This window comes from Chelmon rostratus, chromosome 18 (assembly GCF_017976325.1).
Source record: "Chelmon rostratus isolate fCheRos1 chromosome 18, fCheRos1.pri, whole genome shotgun sequence".
NCBI lineage: Eukaryota > Metazoa > Chordata > Actinopteri > Chaetodontiformes > Chaetodontidae > Chelmon > Chelmon rostratus.
In genome coordinates, this window is record NC_055675.1 from 11,128,136 (window position 1) to 11,145,787 (window position 17,652).

Below are 17,652 nucleotides of genomic sequence, written 5' to 3' on the forward strand. Positions count from 1 at the left end.
AGCATCAGCCATCTTTTGACAATAAAGGCCCAGTTTGTAATTTAAATTCATGGATGCTAATTCCTCTGTTACTCTTGGAAAGACTTGCTGACTCAAACCTTTGACCCTTTGGAGCCATTTACACATTGAAACTCATTTGAATCCATGATTGAAGTTTTTTTTTTTTGCAGAATTTAGCTGATCATTCTAATTGTTCAGAGCTCTATCGTGTGAAACACAAAGTACTGAGTGACACATGCATGCTTATTTATTATGACTAAAGCATAAAAAGAAGTATATCCTGCTCTTTGTTATTGCAGCAAATTCTGTAGAAATTGGTTGCATTTACACAGATCAGAAGTGGTTCTTCTTTTGTGTCATGCTGTAAATTTGGCCCTATTCTGTGTTTATTTTTGCTGTTGTGTAATTTTCATATTTCCAGCAGTGCCTGAGATTTTACCATAGTTCAAAGAATGTAGCAACCAGAGGGGAAATGAAGCTTTATGAAGCTCCAGAAAAAATATCAAGCAAATGCACAGTGAATGCCACAGGAACATGTACAAGTGGTCAGAAATAGACTGTAATCAGGCCCTTCCTGTATGAAATCATTACACATCAGACCTCTTTCACTCCACAGATCTTCACGTGGCCCCTCGGCTATAATTAACAAGTATAGGACAAATGGGACATAAACAGAGAAACAGTATGTTGGATTTGAACACAATGCGCACCATGAATGTGTCTATCATCCACCGCCTGGAACAGCCCTCTCAGTCAACACTCTTCACTCAGCCAGATATTCAGTCAGCAGTTTAAATCAAACAACTTTATTGACAGATTGGAAAAAGAAACATAGCTAATGTGTGCTAAAGTTCTGAGAAAACAGGATGATGGATGTGCTTCGGGTGAAATGGCGGAGGAGGGTAATCACAGTTAAGGCCGCTGATCTCCGAGCATTAATTATTTTAACCTTTGTTCATCTGCGTGAGGTTTGCTTACACACACTGACATGTGGGTGCTGCCAGCTGGAAGCTGCAATCTCAGTCATCCACTAAGCGGCGAGCTGGTCTACTGAGGTATTTGAACGTTTAGTGCTGTGCTCGTCGGCACTTTGGCACTAGATGTTCAGTGTTCACCTTCCGGTTTCTGTCACCGAAAAACGGATAATATGACTTAGATAGATGAGAATGAGATTTTTCCTTCTTACATTTTGCTATGTGACTCACACACACAACTGTTTGTTCTGTGCTGTTTATTATTGCCTCTCCAATGATAAGCAAACAAAAATAGCAAATGCATCTGGTCCCATATTTTCCTAACAGTCATCCCAGAATACATTTCACAACAGTTGCATCAGGACCATGAAATTGGGCCAAGGTTGTACAAGTGTAAAATTTATGTCCAGTGAGTATAACATATGTCTCTGGAAAGAACAATTCTTCCTCTTTCTGTTGTCAAGAGACGGGACCCTAAAAAAAAATTGGAAAGCTAAGCGCTGCCTTTTGATAGCTGCGATCATATTGCACAGCCGGCACCGTGCACAAGAGAAAAAGCAATCATATAACATTTGTGTCCAAGACAGTGACCTCTGTCTGACCTCTTTGATGCTACTCCCTTTCTCTCACTAACACACACACACACGCACACACACATTCACACACGCATACACGGTCTGGTGGTGTTGCTGATGTTGGCACATTTGTGCTCTGGGACAAGAGCTGCTTCATTGGCACTGATTACCGCTTTATCCTTCCCCTGCAAACACCAGCCAACATCACCCTGCATACCAATGGACTACACCAACCAGAGAGATAAAGAGAAAGAGGGGAAAGGAATGAAGAACGAGTGAAAGATGAAAGGAAAAAAGGGATGAAAAGAATCTGGGAACTAAGCAGGCCTACTGTAGGCAGAACATTTTACTACAATACAGTAATACCACTATGACCACTGTCATAGTGGTCCATATGTCACAATATGAACCAAATTCATCTTTCTTTTGAGCTTAAACATTCCTTCAAGCTTAGCAGTAGATTCAGAGGGAAATAAAATCCAGTTTTTGCCTGACTCCACCAAACTCCCAGCTAATCCAAAAATGAGAGGTGGAGCATGGGTTGAGCTGAGGCGGGTCGAATGAAGCTTTTTTGCTGAAAACTAGCAGCTAGCTGTCGCTCAAAGCCACCATACTTCTAATTATGCGCAACTTCAAGCCTAACAGGGAAATTAGCTGTAGAGACCAAACCCCCTTTTTTGTACCAGACTCTAAACATCTTTCTGGTGTAAAGTTGAGCATTGTAATGTGGGGGTCTATGGGGATTGACTTGCATTTGGAGCCTCCAGTGGCCATTTTAGGAACTGCAGTTTTTGGCACTTTGGTACAAACCCCCTGTGAAAGGGTGTGAGAGAAATGTTTGTGGTCAAAGAGCTCATATTCAACTGCTCTCATCTGGCTAAATCCTTTCGTTTCGTCAGAATACACTTCTATGTGTTATTCTAGAGAGAATGTTCAAACAAACTACATATTCAATTTGGAGAATTTGGGTTTAGCATTTACCTTTGTCATGTAATTATCAATTATGACCACAGGGGCCACTATTCAGCACAGGTTACATATCTCACTTTAAAGGACTGAAATATGATTGGCTAGAGCTTAGTTTCTGGGATTGGCTATTTGTGCATATATATATTTATATATAAAGTTTCTATCAGGCAGCAGAGGTGAAAAGAAAATGTAAAAGATTAGAGTTTACACTTATAGCAGTTAATAAACCATGTTAATGATTAATGCCACTGCAGTTTGTTGAGCTACAACCTTCTGTCAGCTCAGCATATTGGACGTTCACACTATGATGTTGTTTACCATGTAGAATCACACCGCGCCATAATTCTGTGCAGTCTGTTCACTACAGAACGATAGAATCCAGCGCCTCTGCCTTTTCCCTGCGTGCACTGTGAAAGGTGAAAGTCTTTTCATTGCAGAGCGACTGTAGCAGCAATAAGTTGAAGACGGAGAAGAGTTGAATCTGCAGAAGTTTACATTCGCTGCCACATCGATGGGCTTCAGATGTGTCAGATGAGGGCCTCCTGAATGAGTCACAGTCCGCAGTCTGAGGAGAGCTGATAAGACCTGACTGAAGACCTGCCTTTCAACAGGAGACAGATGGAGTTGGAACAAAACACATCACACACACACACACGCACACACACATACAAAAACTGTCCATACATACATACACACATACACGAGATAGAAGTGTAGTGTCAGACAAATCCTGAGGATTTGGGTGAATTACAACATTGTAATTGAAAAAACATTGGAACTATCTGTCACAGGTGGTAAACAGACCTAAAATACTGTTTATTTACTGAATTGCTCTGATTGCTTCAGAGGAGAAAAGGAAGAATTACCAATTTGCTCACCTTTGAATAAAGCCAAAGTCTAAATAAAACAAAATATAATCTGAACAAACAACAAAACTTTAAATCTAACTTAAAATTCAGATTCTCTGACTCTTATTTTTCAGAAGGACCGTTGTTGTGCAAAGACAAACACAGTACAACAGATGAAGTTGTTATGCATTACAATGGGAGGACTGGCTGTATTTGCAGAAGCATGGAGGGAGACTTTTGGAACTGGTGTTATACAGAAACGCATTTGCCAATTCAATCCTTCACATTGGCAAAAGGGGTGTTTCGTGACCAAACTATTCCAATTGCTTCCCCTGTTGAATTGCAAGATGTCTTGGGACAGCTTGATGCCATATGTGACCGCCTGGATATGAACCAGGATCTATAAGCCAGTAAAAGACTCTTTACTGAACATGTCTATTAAAGATATACTGTTCCAACAGCAAGTTTAGGCAAGCAAGCTCACTTTCTTTATGCACTTTCCAAACCAAGAACCAGCCCCTTGCCTTTTTGTACTTGTAGCAGCATCCACCATCTCTAAATGTCTTTCTCCTCTTGCATGGAAAAACAGATGATGCTCTGACATGATGGCAAACATCCTCCATTTATGGCACAATTAATATGCTAGGACAGCCTAATTGATTTCCAGTAGGATTTTCGCCATTTGTCTCATTATTTATGCTGTAATTTGGGGCCATGTTCAATATCTAATGAAAATCCAAAGACGGGTGCTGACGGGGAGCGTAGGAGAAATGAGATTTGAAATAGACTTTAGCATATTGCTGTAACAGCAAGATCGCAATTAAAAGCAAACAAGTCTGTCTGAAAGGCGCTGTGCTGTATCACGAGGAGCAGGGTGGTGATGTGAGCAGACTGCCGCTTTGTTTCCACTGCAGGGTACGGGGTCGACTCCACCTCCACCCCACCTACACTGAGGGGCTATCTGCAAGGGGAAACAAACTCGAGAAAAGTACTTGGTACCAAAAGTGAGACGGGTTGAGTAAAGGTGAGCCGTACCATACAGTGGAAACACAGCTTAATTGACCATTTACTAAGCCCTGCTCCCCTTAGTTCCATTCTTTCCATTCTAGCACGGCACATACGCAGCTTGCAGTGATAATGGCGGAAGAGTCACCTCTTGAAATTCATAGTCATTTCAAAAACAATGGGTATTTGATTTAACACAGAAATGACAGCTGTTGCGAGCTGGTGAAAGTTAATTACATGGATGGATTAAGACGGTTGGATATATGCTGCTGTCACTCTGCCTTGCTGCCAATTTTTTCCTGTGGCCAATCACGGTACTGCAACAACAACAAAAAAATCCCTACACCCCCAAAAGCACAGACTACCATTATATAAGAGACAGGCAAACAAGGTCATCACTCTTTGGATTATGATTTTGTTAATCAAATAAGGCTTTGTATTTATAAAACTTGCGATTTTTTCGTTCTTCCATCATGGGTGAAGGATTAAGTCCACATGTTGATAAAGCATCCACCCTGCTGAGGAGCTCAACGCTATAATAGGCTGTTCTACAATAGGTCTACAATACTGTGGTCAAATAAACATTGAATACAAAAAAAAAACATAATTGCCAATCACTGGAATTGTGCCAGTGCAGATTTTTACTCTATGATTGCTTATTAACCAAGCAGACACAAAGCTTCATTCCTCCCCTTTCCTACTACTATAAAGACTATGCTCAGTTCAAGAAATAACACCCCAAAGGAAAGTCCTCACTGTGATTATAGACATGATGATGATGTTGATGGCTACCATCTGCAGCACCTAAGCACTTACAATCACAGTCATGTGCTGCAGGGTATAACTGTTTTTATACATTGTTTTCAGACACAAGTGGTATCTGATTTTATTTGATTTTTTTCATGTAATATCCATGCCCCCAAAACAACAACAACTCTATTTTGTTTTACCACTATGTCAACATAAAAATCAAAGATTTCATTGCAACTTAGAACCCTGGACACCCTGGAAAAAAAGAATTTACAACAACATTCATTCCAGCAATATACGTCTACAGCACTGGTGTGAATAATTGTCATCCAGCATTTACATAAGTGTCATTATGTACCATGACACACAGACAGAAGAGGTAATTGTAGAGTAATTGCTGATGCAGCTGCAACCTGTTTCTGCTGCCTGTTTGGCTCTCCACAGCATATACCACAGAACTGTTTCTTACACTGGGCAACAGCTCTCCTGCGACCAGTAAAACATGGCACATCAACACACTAAAGTACAGTAATTTGATTTAAGGTGCAGTACATGCATTCCAACAAAATGATATTCACCTTCCTCCTGAGAGAAGTTTTTTAAAGCTTTTAAAGAGGAGGGCTACATTGCAGGATGATTTGATTTTCTATGTTTGGCTGAAGGTGCAGCACCTCCCTGCTGCACCACCATGTGAACCACAACTTTTGGACTCAAGCTGACCAAATATCCGTCAGCCCATCGTGTATGCCTTACAGCAGGCCACTGACTCAGGTTTGTGCTGCACACCTGTGATGATAATGCTCTCTTTTTTTAACTGACACTGCTCTGGAGCTATCCCTGCTCTCTGACCTCACCGGAGAGGCAAAAAGCAAAAAGGTTATTGTCCCCCACAAAGGTCAAAAGTTTCTTCTCAAAAGGCACACCCTTTAAAGTGCATGCATATAACCAACGCTCTCACACTTTCACTCCATGGACGTATGGTCGGCAGCTGATTGAGCGAGTGCTTACAGGCAGGTGGACATATGGACGGACGGTGATGCGCATTTGCATAATCGTCCATGCCTGCATGTGAGTCGGTCAGTCAGTGAGCGAGACAGACAGACACACTGATGTTTGAATACACTTGTGGATAAATGTGCAGACAGCTGACCGTGTGTGTGCACATGTCAGTCTCTTTTATCCGCACGGTATGGTGCTGCAGCGTATATGATTAAGTTAGTAATTAGAGAATAGAGACATATCCAATTATTGGGGTTGTGAAATATCACCCTGTCTCAGTAGTTATTCCAGTACTGTCTGCACCCTGCCTTATTATTACACCAGCTGCATATATGATTAGGTCTGTGCGTGTGTAAAATAGAGAGAGAGAGAGAGAGGGAAGGAGACAGAGGAAGAAAGAGAGAGAGAAATATATGTGTGTCTCATATATGTGTGTGTCCAGGAAAGGCGGTGCCTACAAAGGAAACTCATTTCTGCTCATTGTAGATTATAGGTGGCAGGACCACATGCCCGTAGGAGCTGTAGAGCTGCTCACAGTCTCATGACACCTTGTTTGTGTGTGTGTGTGTGTGTGTGTGTGTGTGTGTGTGTGTGTGCGCAGGGTTTTGCCCAATGGAGGAAAAAAAATATCAATCTTACACAGTGTATGTTTTTCTCTACCTGTCTGACTTTTAGTAAATGGATGCGCGCACACACAAAGGTAAGTACTACATCAGAAACAAATAGACACTTGCACTCCTGCTCTCACAAGGAAGTGGAAATGCATAGAGGGACATACTCGTGGCTGCATGGATGACAGTTTGTGTTTGTCCTTTGTGTGTGTGTGTGTGTGTGTGTGTGTGTGTGTGTGTGTGGGAGAGTGTGTAAATCTGCACAATCATATCTCACCCACTGAAAAAGCAACCGTCCGCTCTGCCTGTCACCAGTGGAAACGAAGAGCGGGGACCGTTCTATGTCAGCAACTGGAGAGCCGCAATCTCCAACCATCTGGGAGAGATGCTCTGAGGAGCTCTCCGGATGCTGCCAGCAAAAGGGGGAGGGAAAAAAAAGGCAAGAAAAGAAAAAGAAATAAAACGATCAGATTTCTGATGTGGAGGTAGACAGAGAAAACAATCACTCCAAAGAAGTGGTGATATGAACGGTAAGATGGCTATCTGCTCTGGACGGCGCTGATGAAACAAGAGGCACGACTGCAGCTGGATGACATAAGTGTCCTCAGGTTTATCTTGCAAGAACAACATGCAAGCATACAATATGTCACACACGCAAAAGTGAGGCTGAAATTTTGATTTGCATTTTATTTCTGTCATATTTTGTTCCTAGACACAACCCCAGTGCAAAGCAAAATATCACAGAGTGTGTATTAATCTCCCTGTAGACTCCTTTGTTTTGCACACATACCTGCCTGCAGCCCCTCCTTTACAGTCTCTACCAGACACACACACATGCACACACACACACACAGACATGAGAGGACATGTAGATGTGGTGAAGCTACTGAAGCATGTGGAAATAATTTACAATGCACACGTGGGAACTGGGGGACAGAGGCGACTCCCGTATCCGGAAAGGTGGGTTCACATTAGTCATGTCCTACAGCAACAGTGCGCATGCGATAAGGGTGCAGTTTTGGAGGGTTTCTTTTTTTCTTCCTCTTCTTCTGCTTCTTTTTTTCTGAGATAGTGGAAATGTTTACAGCACATCAGAGCGCAATAAAAACTCGAGCTTCTCTCATATGCGCGTCTTGAGACAGGCCGGCTGTTATCGCTGCTGACTGTTGTTGCCTTGAACTTGCATACACAGACTCTGCTGATCATGTCGAGAATTCCACAGCGCTCTGACAACAAAAACCATGCCACGGTAACAGCCGCCTATCGCCGCCAGCCGCCCTGCGCGCACCCGATTTGATCCTCTGACTGACTGGCGTATTCCTGCCCGTTTCCCATTGGCTCGGCGGTAATGGATCTGTGACTGTGCTCCAGTAAAACCCACCGAGGGAGGTGCGCGCCGTCTGAGGCGGAGCTCTCCGTGGTACTTAAACGGAGCTGGCGCTGTAGGAAGTGAAATACTAGCACGCACGACAGCCGGAGCGCCCGGTGCGCGGTGCGAAGAGTGTCAGACAAGTGTGAGAAGCAAGAGGAAAGAAGAAGAGACAGAAGGGGAGCAGAGGACCGTGCAGCCTCTGTACTAATGGACCAAAAGGATATTTAACCATTTGCCCGGGGAGCGCACAGGTATCCTCTTTTCCTCCAGCTTCTTTTCATTTTGCGCCGTGCGTAAAAGACGCTGGACTCTCCTTTATCCACAGTGCTGTCTCTTTCTCTACTCTTTCAGCAGCTGCAAGCCTCAGACTGTTTTTCTGTCTTTCTTCCACTTCCCTCGTCTCTTCTGCGTGGGAATCCCAGGCTCTTTCACAATCCACTGGAATTAATGATTGATTAACGGGTGTGAAGGTAGCAAAGGGGCAGTGGATCATTGATTGTGTTAGTGTACTCTCTTGGCTCAATAACACGAGAGAGCTCTTGCCCTCTGAACGGGGACTGCTCAGAAGTGTGGAGTGTTTTCTCAGCCTGCTCTCTTATCTACTGAGCACAGAGATGTAAATGCAGCCACGCGTTTGTGCATAACGAGCCTTATTCTGTGAAATGTGTTTGCATTTTAGGCTGCTGACACCTCTCTATCTCCCTCTCGCCCTCTCCCTCTCAGACACCGCAGTCCATGCCTCTGCCTTGCCAGGTCATTGATGGGAAATCAACTGGATCGGATCACCCACCTCAACTACAGCGAACTGCCCACGGGGGATCCGTCCGGGCTGGAGAAGGACGAGCTTCGGGTCGGCGTCGCCTACTTCTTCTCTGACGAAGAGGAGGAGGTGGACGACCGTACTCCGTCCGACTGCGGCTTCACCAAGGACCACAGCCCGGCCGAGGAGGGACCCTTCTCGGTCAGCGAGGTGGAGTACTCAGCCTTCTGCTCCCAGGAATGCATCTTCTCCAAGCTGCGGGAGAACGAGGACTTGAATGTGTACTCGGCCCAAACTTTGCTGACTATGTGCAAACCGGGGGACGTGCTGGAGCTGGTGGCCACCGCGCAAGCCCCCCACTGGGCCATTTACGAGCAGGACGACCAGGTCATCCATCTGCACAAGGGCGAGATCCGCAAGGACAGCCTGCTTGAGATCAGCAACGGCCGCCACGGGAGGATAGTCAACAATCGGTACCGGTACCGACCGCTCCCCCCTGACCTAGTGATGCAGAACGCAGTGGGACACCTGGGCCTGAGCAGCGAGGAGATATGCTGGACCAACTCGGAAAGTTTCGCAGCCTGGTGCCGCTTTGGGAAACGGGAGTTCAAAGCCGGGGGAGAGGCGCACTCAGCGGAGCAGCAGTATTTCCTCAAAGTGCATCTGTCCGGCAGCGGGGTACACACTCTGGTCTTTCGCAGCCTGGAGGACATGATCCGGGAGAGGAGGCGAGTGGACGCCAGTGGAATTCTCAAAGAGCTCTCTTTGGTTAACGGGGGCAAGGAGTGATCAGGGATTCCGTTTGATATCCTCCCCTCCACCCCCTTACTCCCCCCACCTCCCCGCTGCCTCTTCTCGCCAAATGCGCACGGACGCACAGATTTGCGCACACACATACGTACTCAGCACACAGGCACACAAGCACACGGACGCACACACACGCAAGGACCTGTTGGTTCTGAACTGTCTGTTACGGATGGAGATGGACCCCCGGCCTGCGTCTGGACCACAGGCTCTCTGTGGAATTTCCATCAAATTGCAGAGTGTTGAAAACTGAGAGAGAGCGGCCATATAAACAGACAACGCCCCTTCAGATTAGATTCGTGCTGAGTGGGACACACGACTTCTATAAAAAAAAAAAAAAAAATCCATCGCCCCGAACCGCGAAATCACCTTTACAGACCGCACATAGCGCACACGGCTCGGTTTGGTTTTCTGTTTAATTTCTCCGGATAATGGAATTGGCCCCTTCCCGGCATAGGGCGCCCGCTGCGGCAGACCAGACGGTGAGACCGGGAGAGGGAGAGATGAGGGGGGGCGGTGATGAAAGATAGGATCTGGGATGGCTCTCGAATAGTCTCCCTTCTATTTTTTTACTCTTAGCTTTAAGACCGAGACTGACCATAACACAGATCTAAGCCACTAACTCATAGACCTCTGACAGATCCAGGTGGCTACGCAGTTGCCTAAAACAAAGCATTTGGCTTGTTCAAGTTCCCCTTTTGCCATAATAAGAGTGTTGTCATTTTCACAATGCTGTCATCCTGCTCCACAGCACTGGATGTGTGTGTAAATTGTATTCATATATTGATTTCAATTTGAGTCCCTTATTTTTGTATTTAAGTTTAGTGGATTTAACCCTGATCTCTCTTTTTTGGTTCAAATAAATGGAGGTTGGAATATGAAAATAACCGCTTGGTCTAGCAGGTGTTGTTTGGTCGCACTTAATTACTGAAACACAAACTCATGATCATTTGCTCTCTCTCTCTCTCACGCACACACACACTCACACACACACAGAGGGATATATGAATTATTGATGTTCTAGTGCCTCCTGACCTGCCTCAAGCCAAATAGGCTTCATATATCTGCACAGTATTTGGAGGCAGTAAACTGGTCATCTGCATCAAACCCACAAAGGCTTTATGAAAAATCCATACGGGATCTTGCAGCTACAGTATATAGGAAGCTGTATAGAGTCAATGGGATTGCACATGGCCACAGGCTGTTCTTTCCATGTGTGGGTTGTATCCTGCTGGAATTTACACATTCACAGGCATCTTGATCTCCTGATTATGTTTTTCCTTCTTCGCAGCAGCGTGGCTAAACTTGGTGGCTTCTTAAATCACATTTTACACCTGCACTGTGAACACGATGTCCTCCGTATACTAACGCTTATCACGCGGGAACACATTGTGTTGTTATGGGCATGTGTGTTGTTTCAGTCTGCAGTGGCTTTAGCTCTGGATTGATGTCTACGCTCCTCTGCTGGGAGCCAAGACAGTGCCTTCCTTTTCTCCTGTGATGTGTAGTATCAGTTAAGGCGGGATCAATCACCCCAGTAGACCGAAGACGCCAGTCTACCTTCGCTCGGCTCCTCATGTTTGCTTAATTGAGTCTGAAAGGACCAGAGAGCAGATTTATGGATAGGTTCTGCAGTCATGTGTGCCTTTGTTCTGCCTGGCAGTCGGCTACACCTGGGATTCATTTATGATTGTATTTATAAGATGAGGAGGAATTTTTTAAATATGCTCTTGTGACTACGAGAGCTTGTTTGGTTCAATCTTGACACATAGGTATCCATGATTCTAGCCTCAACGTGGTCGTGAATAGCAGAGCTGCAGTTGATGTAGTTAAATCTAACTGGAGAGGAATGGTAGACAAAGAGTTTATATGTGTGTGTGTGTGAGAAAGAGAGAGAGAGAGAGAGAGAGAGAGAGAGAGAGAGAGAGAGAGAGAGAGTATGCAGGAAAGCCAGCATGCATGCACTGTTACTCATGTGTGAGTTTGTCACTGGTGGGGCTGATTTTCTTTCGCGGGGGGAGACGTTTGCTGCACTGAGAAGCTCAGTCAGACTCAGATCGTCCATCCGTACCTTGTATGTGTGTGTGTGTGTGTGTGTGTGTGTGTGTGTGTGTGCAGATGTTGCAGTCTCTTCCCTTAAGACGTGGTTCATGTCAAAATACAGATTAATAAGCCTATGGACCTTGTACATGTGCCCTGAGACCATTTCCTCTCCAGCTATTGACCCAAATGCTTTATTCTATTGGCTTTGCTGTGAATGCATTGACACATTTCCCTTGTTAACTCCATTCCCTCTAATTCCCTTTAGCCTCTGTTGGCTGGTATTTCTCCGATCTTGCTCTGTGTTGCTTAACTCTCCTCACCTGTGTTTCTCATTTGCTAAAGCCAAAAATAACCATTCTTTTTCTCCTTCTGCAACAAAACCACATCAAATTCTGCTTCAGCACCCGCTTTTATTGTAAAAATTGTAAAAAAAAAAAAAAGAAAAGAAAAAAGAAATGGATGTGTCAGATTTGAAACATGTGTTTTAATCAGAATTTAAGATATTTCAATTATCCAAACATGTCATTCTTACGAACAAGCATCTATTCAGGGTTGGATTTAGATAAACATCCTTGTCGTTTTATCCCTCCGCTTCCTTCTGTTTTACCCGCTGTCGACTGTTCTGCCTGTTTAGTATATTTTTAACAGGCTGCATGTTAAATTGAGGTTACCCTAGGTGTGCGTGTGTGTCTGTCTGTGTGCGTGCGTGTGAGTGCGTCAGACATCCCTTGTGAGTTTGAAGAATCAGGGTAGTGGGGCAGCTGGTAGGAAGAGTTTGTATGTGTGTTTGTGGTCTGTGACTAATAGGCCACAGAGAAAGGTTTACTAGTGTGTGTGTGTGTGTGTGTGTGTGTGTGTGTGTCACAGGCAGATAATGCACACCATATTGTTAGCTTAAGGAGAAGCTTCCGCCATCTGACATGACATTGTATGTGTGTATATATCATGTATGTGTGTGTTTGAGCAGGTGAAAGTGTGAGGCCTAACTACCCAAGCTGTGGGTGTCAGGCTGCGTATATATTTATATATATTGGCCATATGCTGTGTGCATGTATATTCATAAAGGTTTGGATCTTTGTACCATCACCGACAGCGTGAAAGTGAACGCTGTTACTAGGGAAACTCCAGCCACTGTCGTTCTGTACATCCACCGAGGTCTTGTGTCTGCATGCATGTGTGCGTGTGACCGTGCACACCCTCCGCAGCGTAAAGCTAGTTGTTAGCTTTAATAGCTCCCGGTGTAAGACAAACATGCGACAACCACATCTCTCTCTTTCTCTCTGCCTCTCTCGCTCGCACACAAAGGACCAGCCCCTGCTCCTTTGTGCAGTGGCATGGATGTATTCAATTCACACTGGGGTTTGTCTTCGGTGTGTGTTTGTGTGTGTGTGTGTGTGTGTGTGCGTGCATGCATCTGGACAAAGCAGATCCCAGCTTGCCTGCTGCCAGCTAAATCAGTGGTCTCAGAGGAGATGTTCTAGGGAGGAGAGAACAAGGCAGAATATCCTGTCTGCGCGATGCCTTTAAGAGGATCCCCCTCTAATCTAGACACTGGCCTGGACTCCCAGCAGACTTGAATGTCTTGTTTTCCTCTTCCGCCGTTCTTTAGAATGGGCGCCTTACCCGACAACATAGCCGACGCAGCTGCTGATGTAAAACGCAGCAGTGGTTAATGAGTTACATGCTGTTAAACCATTGGTACCAGTGCTTATCTCTAAACATCTGTTGTTAAATGTCGGCATACATCACATGCAGTATTTCTATGCTCGAAGCAGCACCTACATGCTGACATTTAAAACTGATTACACGCTACAACACATTGGTAATTTGAATCTCATGGCCAGCTGGACCTGCTCATTGATGCATTCTCTCTGTGCAAGTTCGACTAAACATGTAATAGGTCGGCATAAACATGCAGAGGCACTTGGAGCTGGGGCGGCCTGAGCCCTAAAACCTGCATGCAGCACCCTGTCTGTTCTTGCTCACCATGAAGTCTTAAAGGATGAGTCTGGTGATATTCTGTTTCCCATAAAAGGACCAAAACCAACACCGAATTCAACCCACAGCGACGTATTGTCTGTTTATCCCAAAGCCTAATATAGCCATACTCCATTGTTGGACAAAAACTATGAAAAACACACCTCTGAGCCACATCACTGCACTGGGTGACATGCTAATTTATTATGATGAACGTGGGCGCCGTAGTTTATCTTGACTCAGTCCCACATACATCATCCCGCTGCTGTAAATATTCACTGGAGCACCAAACCTGCAGCTGAAATTAGCCCCAAACAAATGCGCTATTCACTCCCGTTTGAGTAATGCTTGCAGAAAAACTACAGTGCCCAGCGGTTTTAGGAAATTACTTTGCCTTTTTGTAATGGAAGTTTATATTTGTGACCTGTTTTTAAAGATTTGCAATTTTTGGAAGAAGTAATGGGCTTTTGCGGCTCAGAGCCGCTTGGCGGGGAAGGGAGTCGGACATATTGAGAGTCATATTAACTTTGTTTTGGGCTTTTCGTGGGATTTGTTGACAGTAACAGAATATAGAAAATCACCAGCCTTATCCTGAAATGACTCTACGCCGGTCACCGTCAGTCACTTTATGTAGTTCCAACATTTCACTCAGATGACCTTCACCTGCTTTTGTGAGTGCTGGTCAAAGCGATTTGTGGGATCTCAGGTTTTCTTCCACTTAACAAAGAAAAAGGGGAATCCCAGCTCAACATGTGGTAATGTCTGTGCTGGACTGGAGCACCCAAACATCCTCCCACACGTGTACAAGCTATTCAACATGTTTCCGGTACTAAACGATGCTAAAGGTCTTCCCGCTGGAAAGCACGTGCATGCAAAGACTAGTTGTGCCCCACCCGGCTTTAAGTACAACAGGTGGAGTAACTGACATGCAAAGAGACACCTCTGTTCAAACAAGATCGTTGCCTGCACCCGGCCACTGAGGATTAAGTGCTGCACCCTGTCAAATCCTGTTTGCTCTTTTCAAATTCAGTGCTGTAATCACAGTTTGGAGGAAACTTACTTTTGTAACGTACATCAAAGTTCATTTGGAGAGTTTCTGAACTTTCTTTTTTTTTTTTTTACCTTTTTTGGGACCTTTAGCCGACGATATTTCTGTCATCAAGTGTATCCAGATCATTTACCTGACTAAAAGTAGAACTAACGCATTTTAAAAACAGTAAAGTAAAAATCCTGCATTCACATGATCGCTAAGTAAAAAGAGGTATTAGCAATAAAATATACTCAAAATGTCTAAAGTAAAAGCACTCATTAACATGCAAGCAGTGCTAAAATGTTCAATGTAACTGCTTCTTAATCAACACATCTTCATACAAAAACAACAGTATAGCTCCGAAAATGTCTTACGTCACCGTTGGAGAGTAGAGAAACGTTCATGCTCACCTCATTAGCAGTGTGAAACCATCACAGTTTGCTTAGGTTTAGGCGACAAAGCTGCTTGGTCAGCTTCAGGAGAAGATTGTGGGTTAAAACTGTTCCGTGTGTAACGTAACATAAGTACATTATGGAGCTTTAAATGGGTCAGTGTTGACTTTCGGTTTCTTTGCATGGCACTGTGCTAAATTTGCTAAAATCTTAAAGGCCAGCGGCTAAAAAGCACTTTTGGGTGCTAAAACCCAACTGCACCATTTCCTGCAGCCTGTGAGGGCAGGTGTTCCAACGTTTGGCCGTGCCTCACTGAGTTTAGGGACTGAATGGCCTCAGGATATGTGCTCCGCCACGGCTGCACCGCTCAGTCCTCTCCACCTCTGTCAGGAGACAGCCACCGCTAAATGTCAGCACCATATTGTCAACAGCCTCTTAAAATGTTGTAGGAGTGCCATTCATTCATTTGGTTGCACAGCTTTACAAACATCACCTTTAATGTTTACTCTGAGCACCGAAGATGAAGATATTTGATTGCTTTTTGGGAGAGAAAAGAAAAGCCCAGCCATCACGGGGTTCAGATATGTTGAGGATGACATTTGTGAGGTGAAATGTAATTTGGAGGAGAATGAAATGAAAAATTTCGACCGCAGAAGTTATTTCCCATTCCTTTGACAGCATCTGGTAAATGTCTCGTCGCATTTGCTCTTAGGTCTTTCATAATGAGTGTTTTATAAAGCTGCCCCCTTTCCCTGAAATCAGCTCCATTTAACAGCTTTTTTCCCGTAATTAATGTGCACAGCCGTCGTTTCCAGAACGCATTCGTACATCATAATGAGCAATTTCGCAATCTAAACATTCATGCAAAGTTAATTTCCATGAAAACATTCTCAACAATGTGGTTTGAATTCATTTTATTAATGATGATGAGTTGCCGTAGCAACAGGGATTTAGTGTCCGGCTCAAAGACACTCCAGCAGGCCTATCAGAGGGCTTGACCCCGGGTTGACAGGGTAAATATTGTGGCCATCAGTCCACCCTGCAGCCCTGACTGTTTTATGTGTGTGGCCCTGTCCTCCTCCTCCTCCTCCTCCTCCTCCTCACTTCTTAATGAGTGAGAAGAGAAACTGCCCTCAGGCTGTGGTCCAGTGCAATCACAGTTTGATTAATGGGAAGGACCTAGCATAGCCACATCTCTCCCTCACTGTGGTTTTAACCCTTTTTAAAAAGTCACAGGAAAAGGTTACTGCAAATGTCATTATGAGCATTTCACAACCTTCCCGGCCGCCCTGCTCTGAATAACCCGCCGCTAAATGTCATTCTCTTAACATTTTGTCGTGTTATACTCCAGAGTGTTTCCCCAGTAAAGGTTTTTATTTTACCATTTCATAACGTTACTCTTTACACCCGAAAATTTCTCTCGCATCTTCTACAATTGCACACTGTTGAATAATGCCCTCAGTGAATTCATTTTCACAGGAGGAGTTTGAACAGAGATCCTTGATTTTTTTTTCTTTCTCTCTCTTTCAGTCTCACACTGCAGAGGTTTGTGTGAGGATGTTGGTAATCTCTCTCTCTCTTTCTTTCTTTCTCTCTCTGTGGATGAGAACTTAAGAGTGCAGCTAAAAAAAAACAAGCAAGTGGTCATTTGACAGTCAGTGTGTGTCCTTCTAAGGCTGTTTAAGAGGTGAGAGGTTGGTGAATAGGCATGAAGCTGATCCAGGCCTGCAGCGTACGTGTGCATATTTATGATCATGGCTCATTCCCAACTCAATACAGAAACATTTGTGCAATAGGGCTGGGCAATAAAAAAGTAGTATATCAATATTTTCCAGACCTTTGACCATATACTGCAGAGCTCAATAATTTAAACTAACCAGCCTTTAATGCTACAGAATCTACAGTACAGTTTATAAGGTTTCTGACAAGATGGAATCAAAATCCAAAACTACAATACAGCTTTATGGAACTGCAAAGTAATGTCAAAACACTGAAATAATCAGAGGGCAATGATAACATCGAGCACATCTGTCAAATTGTCCTGTGTCCATCAAACTTGTTTTCACGTTATTTCAATCCCAAAACACATTAAAACACATTGACATGAATTACTGCTAATCACAGGACAGCGCTGAAGTGCATGGTCAACAGCTCCAGAGTCCCAAATACTTCAGGTGCCCTCAAAAGCCCCCAGGCTTGCTGGGTATAAACTTTGTTTGTGCTAAAATAATTAAAAAGACACATGGTAGGAAAAAACCCAACCTCTGCTTGCATGATAATGCCCTCAAGGCACACCTATGGCCATATTCAAACAGAATAAGTGTACACTGCAGAGAGAGCAACAGCGTGGCGCCGGGTGGATCGTACCTACCCCACAGCTCCCCAACCAGTCAGTCTGACCTTGGGTGGAAGAATTTAAGACTGTCGTCAAGTTTCTATGCTGTCTAAAGAAATCAACCAGAAGCTGAGACATAATTCAGAAGAGTTTTTGCCGCTGATGAAACAACAGTAGGACAGTTCACAAGGTCACTGTGAAAGTTTAC

At 44.3% G+C, this 17,652-nt stretch overlaps 1 protein-coding gene across 1 annotated transcript; it reads left to right on the forward strand.

Moving 5' to 3' along the window:
- Positions 1-8,236: 8,236 nt before the first annotated feature.
- Positions 8,237-10,500, forward strand: lratd1 (LRAT domain containing 1). Its single transcript, XM_041959192.1, has 2 exons — positions 8,237-8,354; positions 8,827-10,500. Exon 2 carries the CDS (start codon positions 8,864-8,866, stop codon positions 9,650-9,652), a length of 789 nt encoding a protein of 262 aa, XP_041815126.1. The 5' UTR covers positions 8,237-8,354; positions 8,827-8,863; the 3' UTR covers positions 9,653-10,500.
- The last annotated feature ends 7,152 nt before the right edge of the window (positions 10,501-17,652 follow it).

Excerpts from the sequence above, each read along its gene's own strand:
- lratd1 (XM_041959192.1), top strand. The coding sequence starts at position 8,864 with ATGGGAAATCAACTGGATCGGATCACCCACCTCAACTACAGCGAACTG.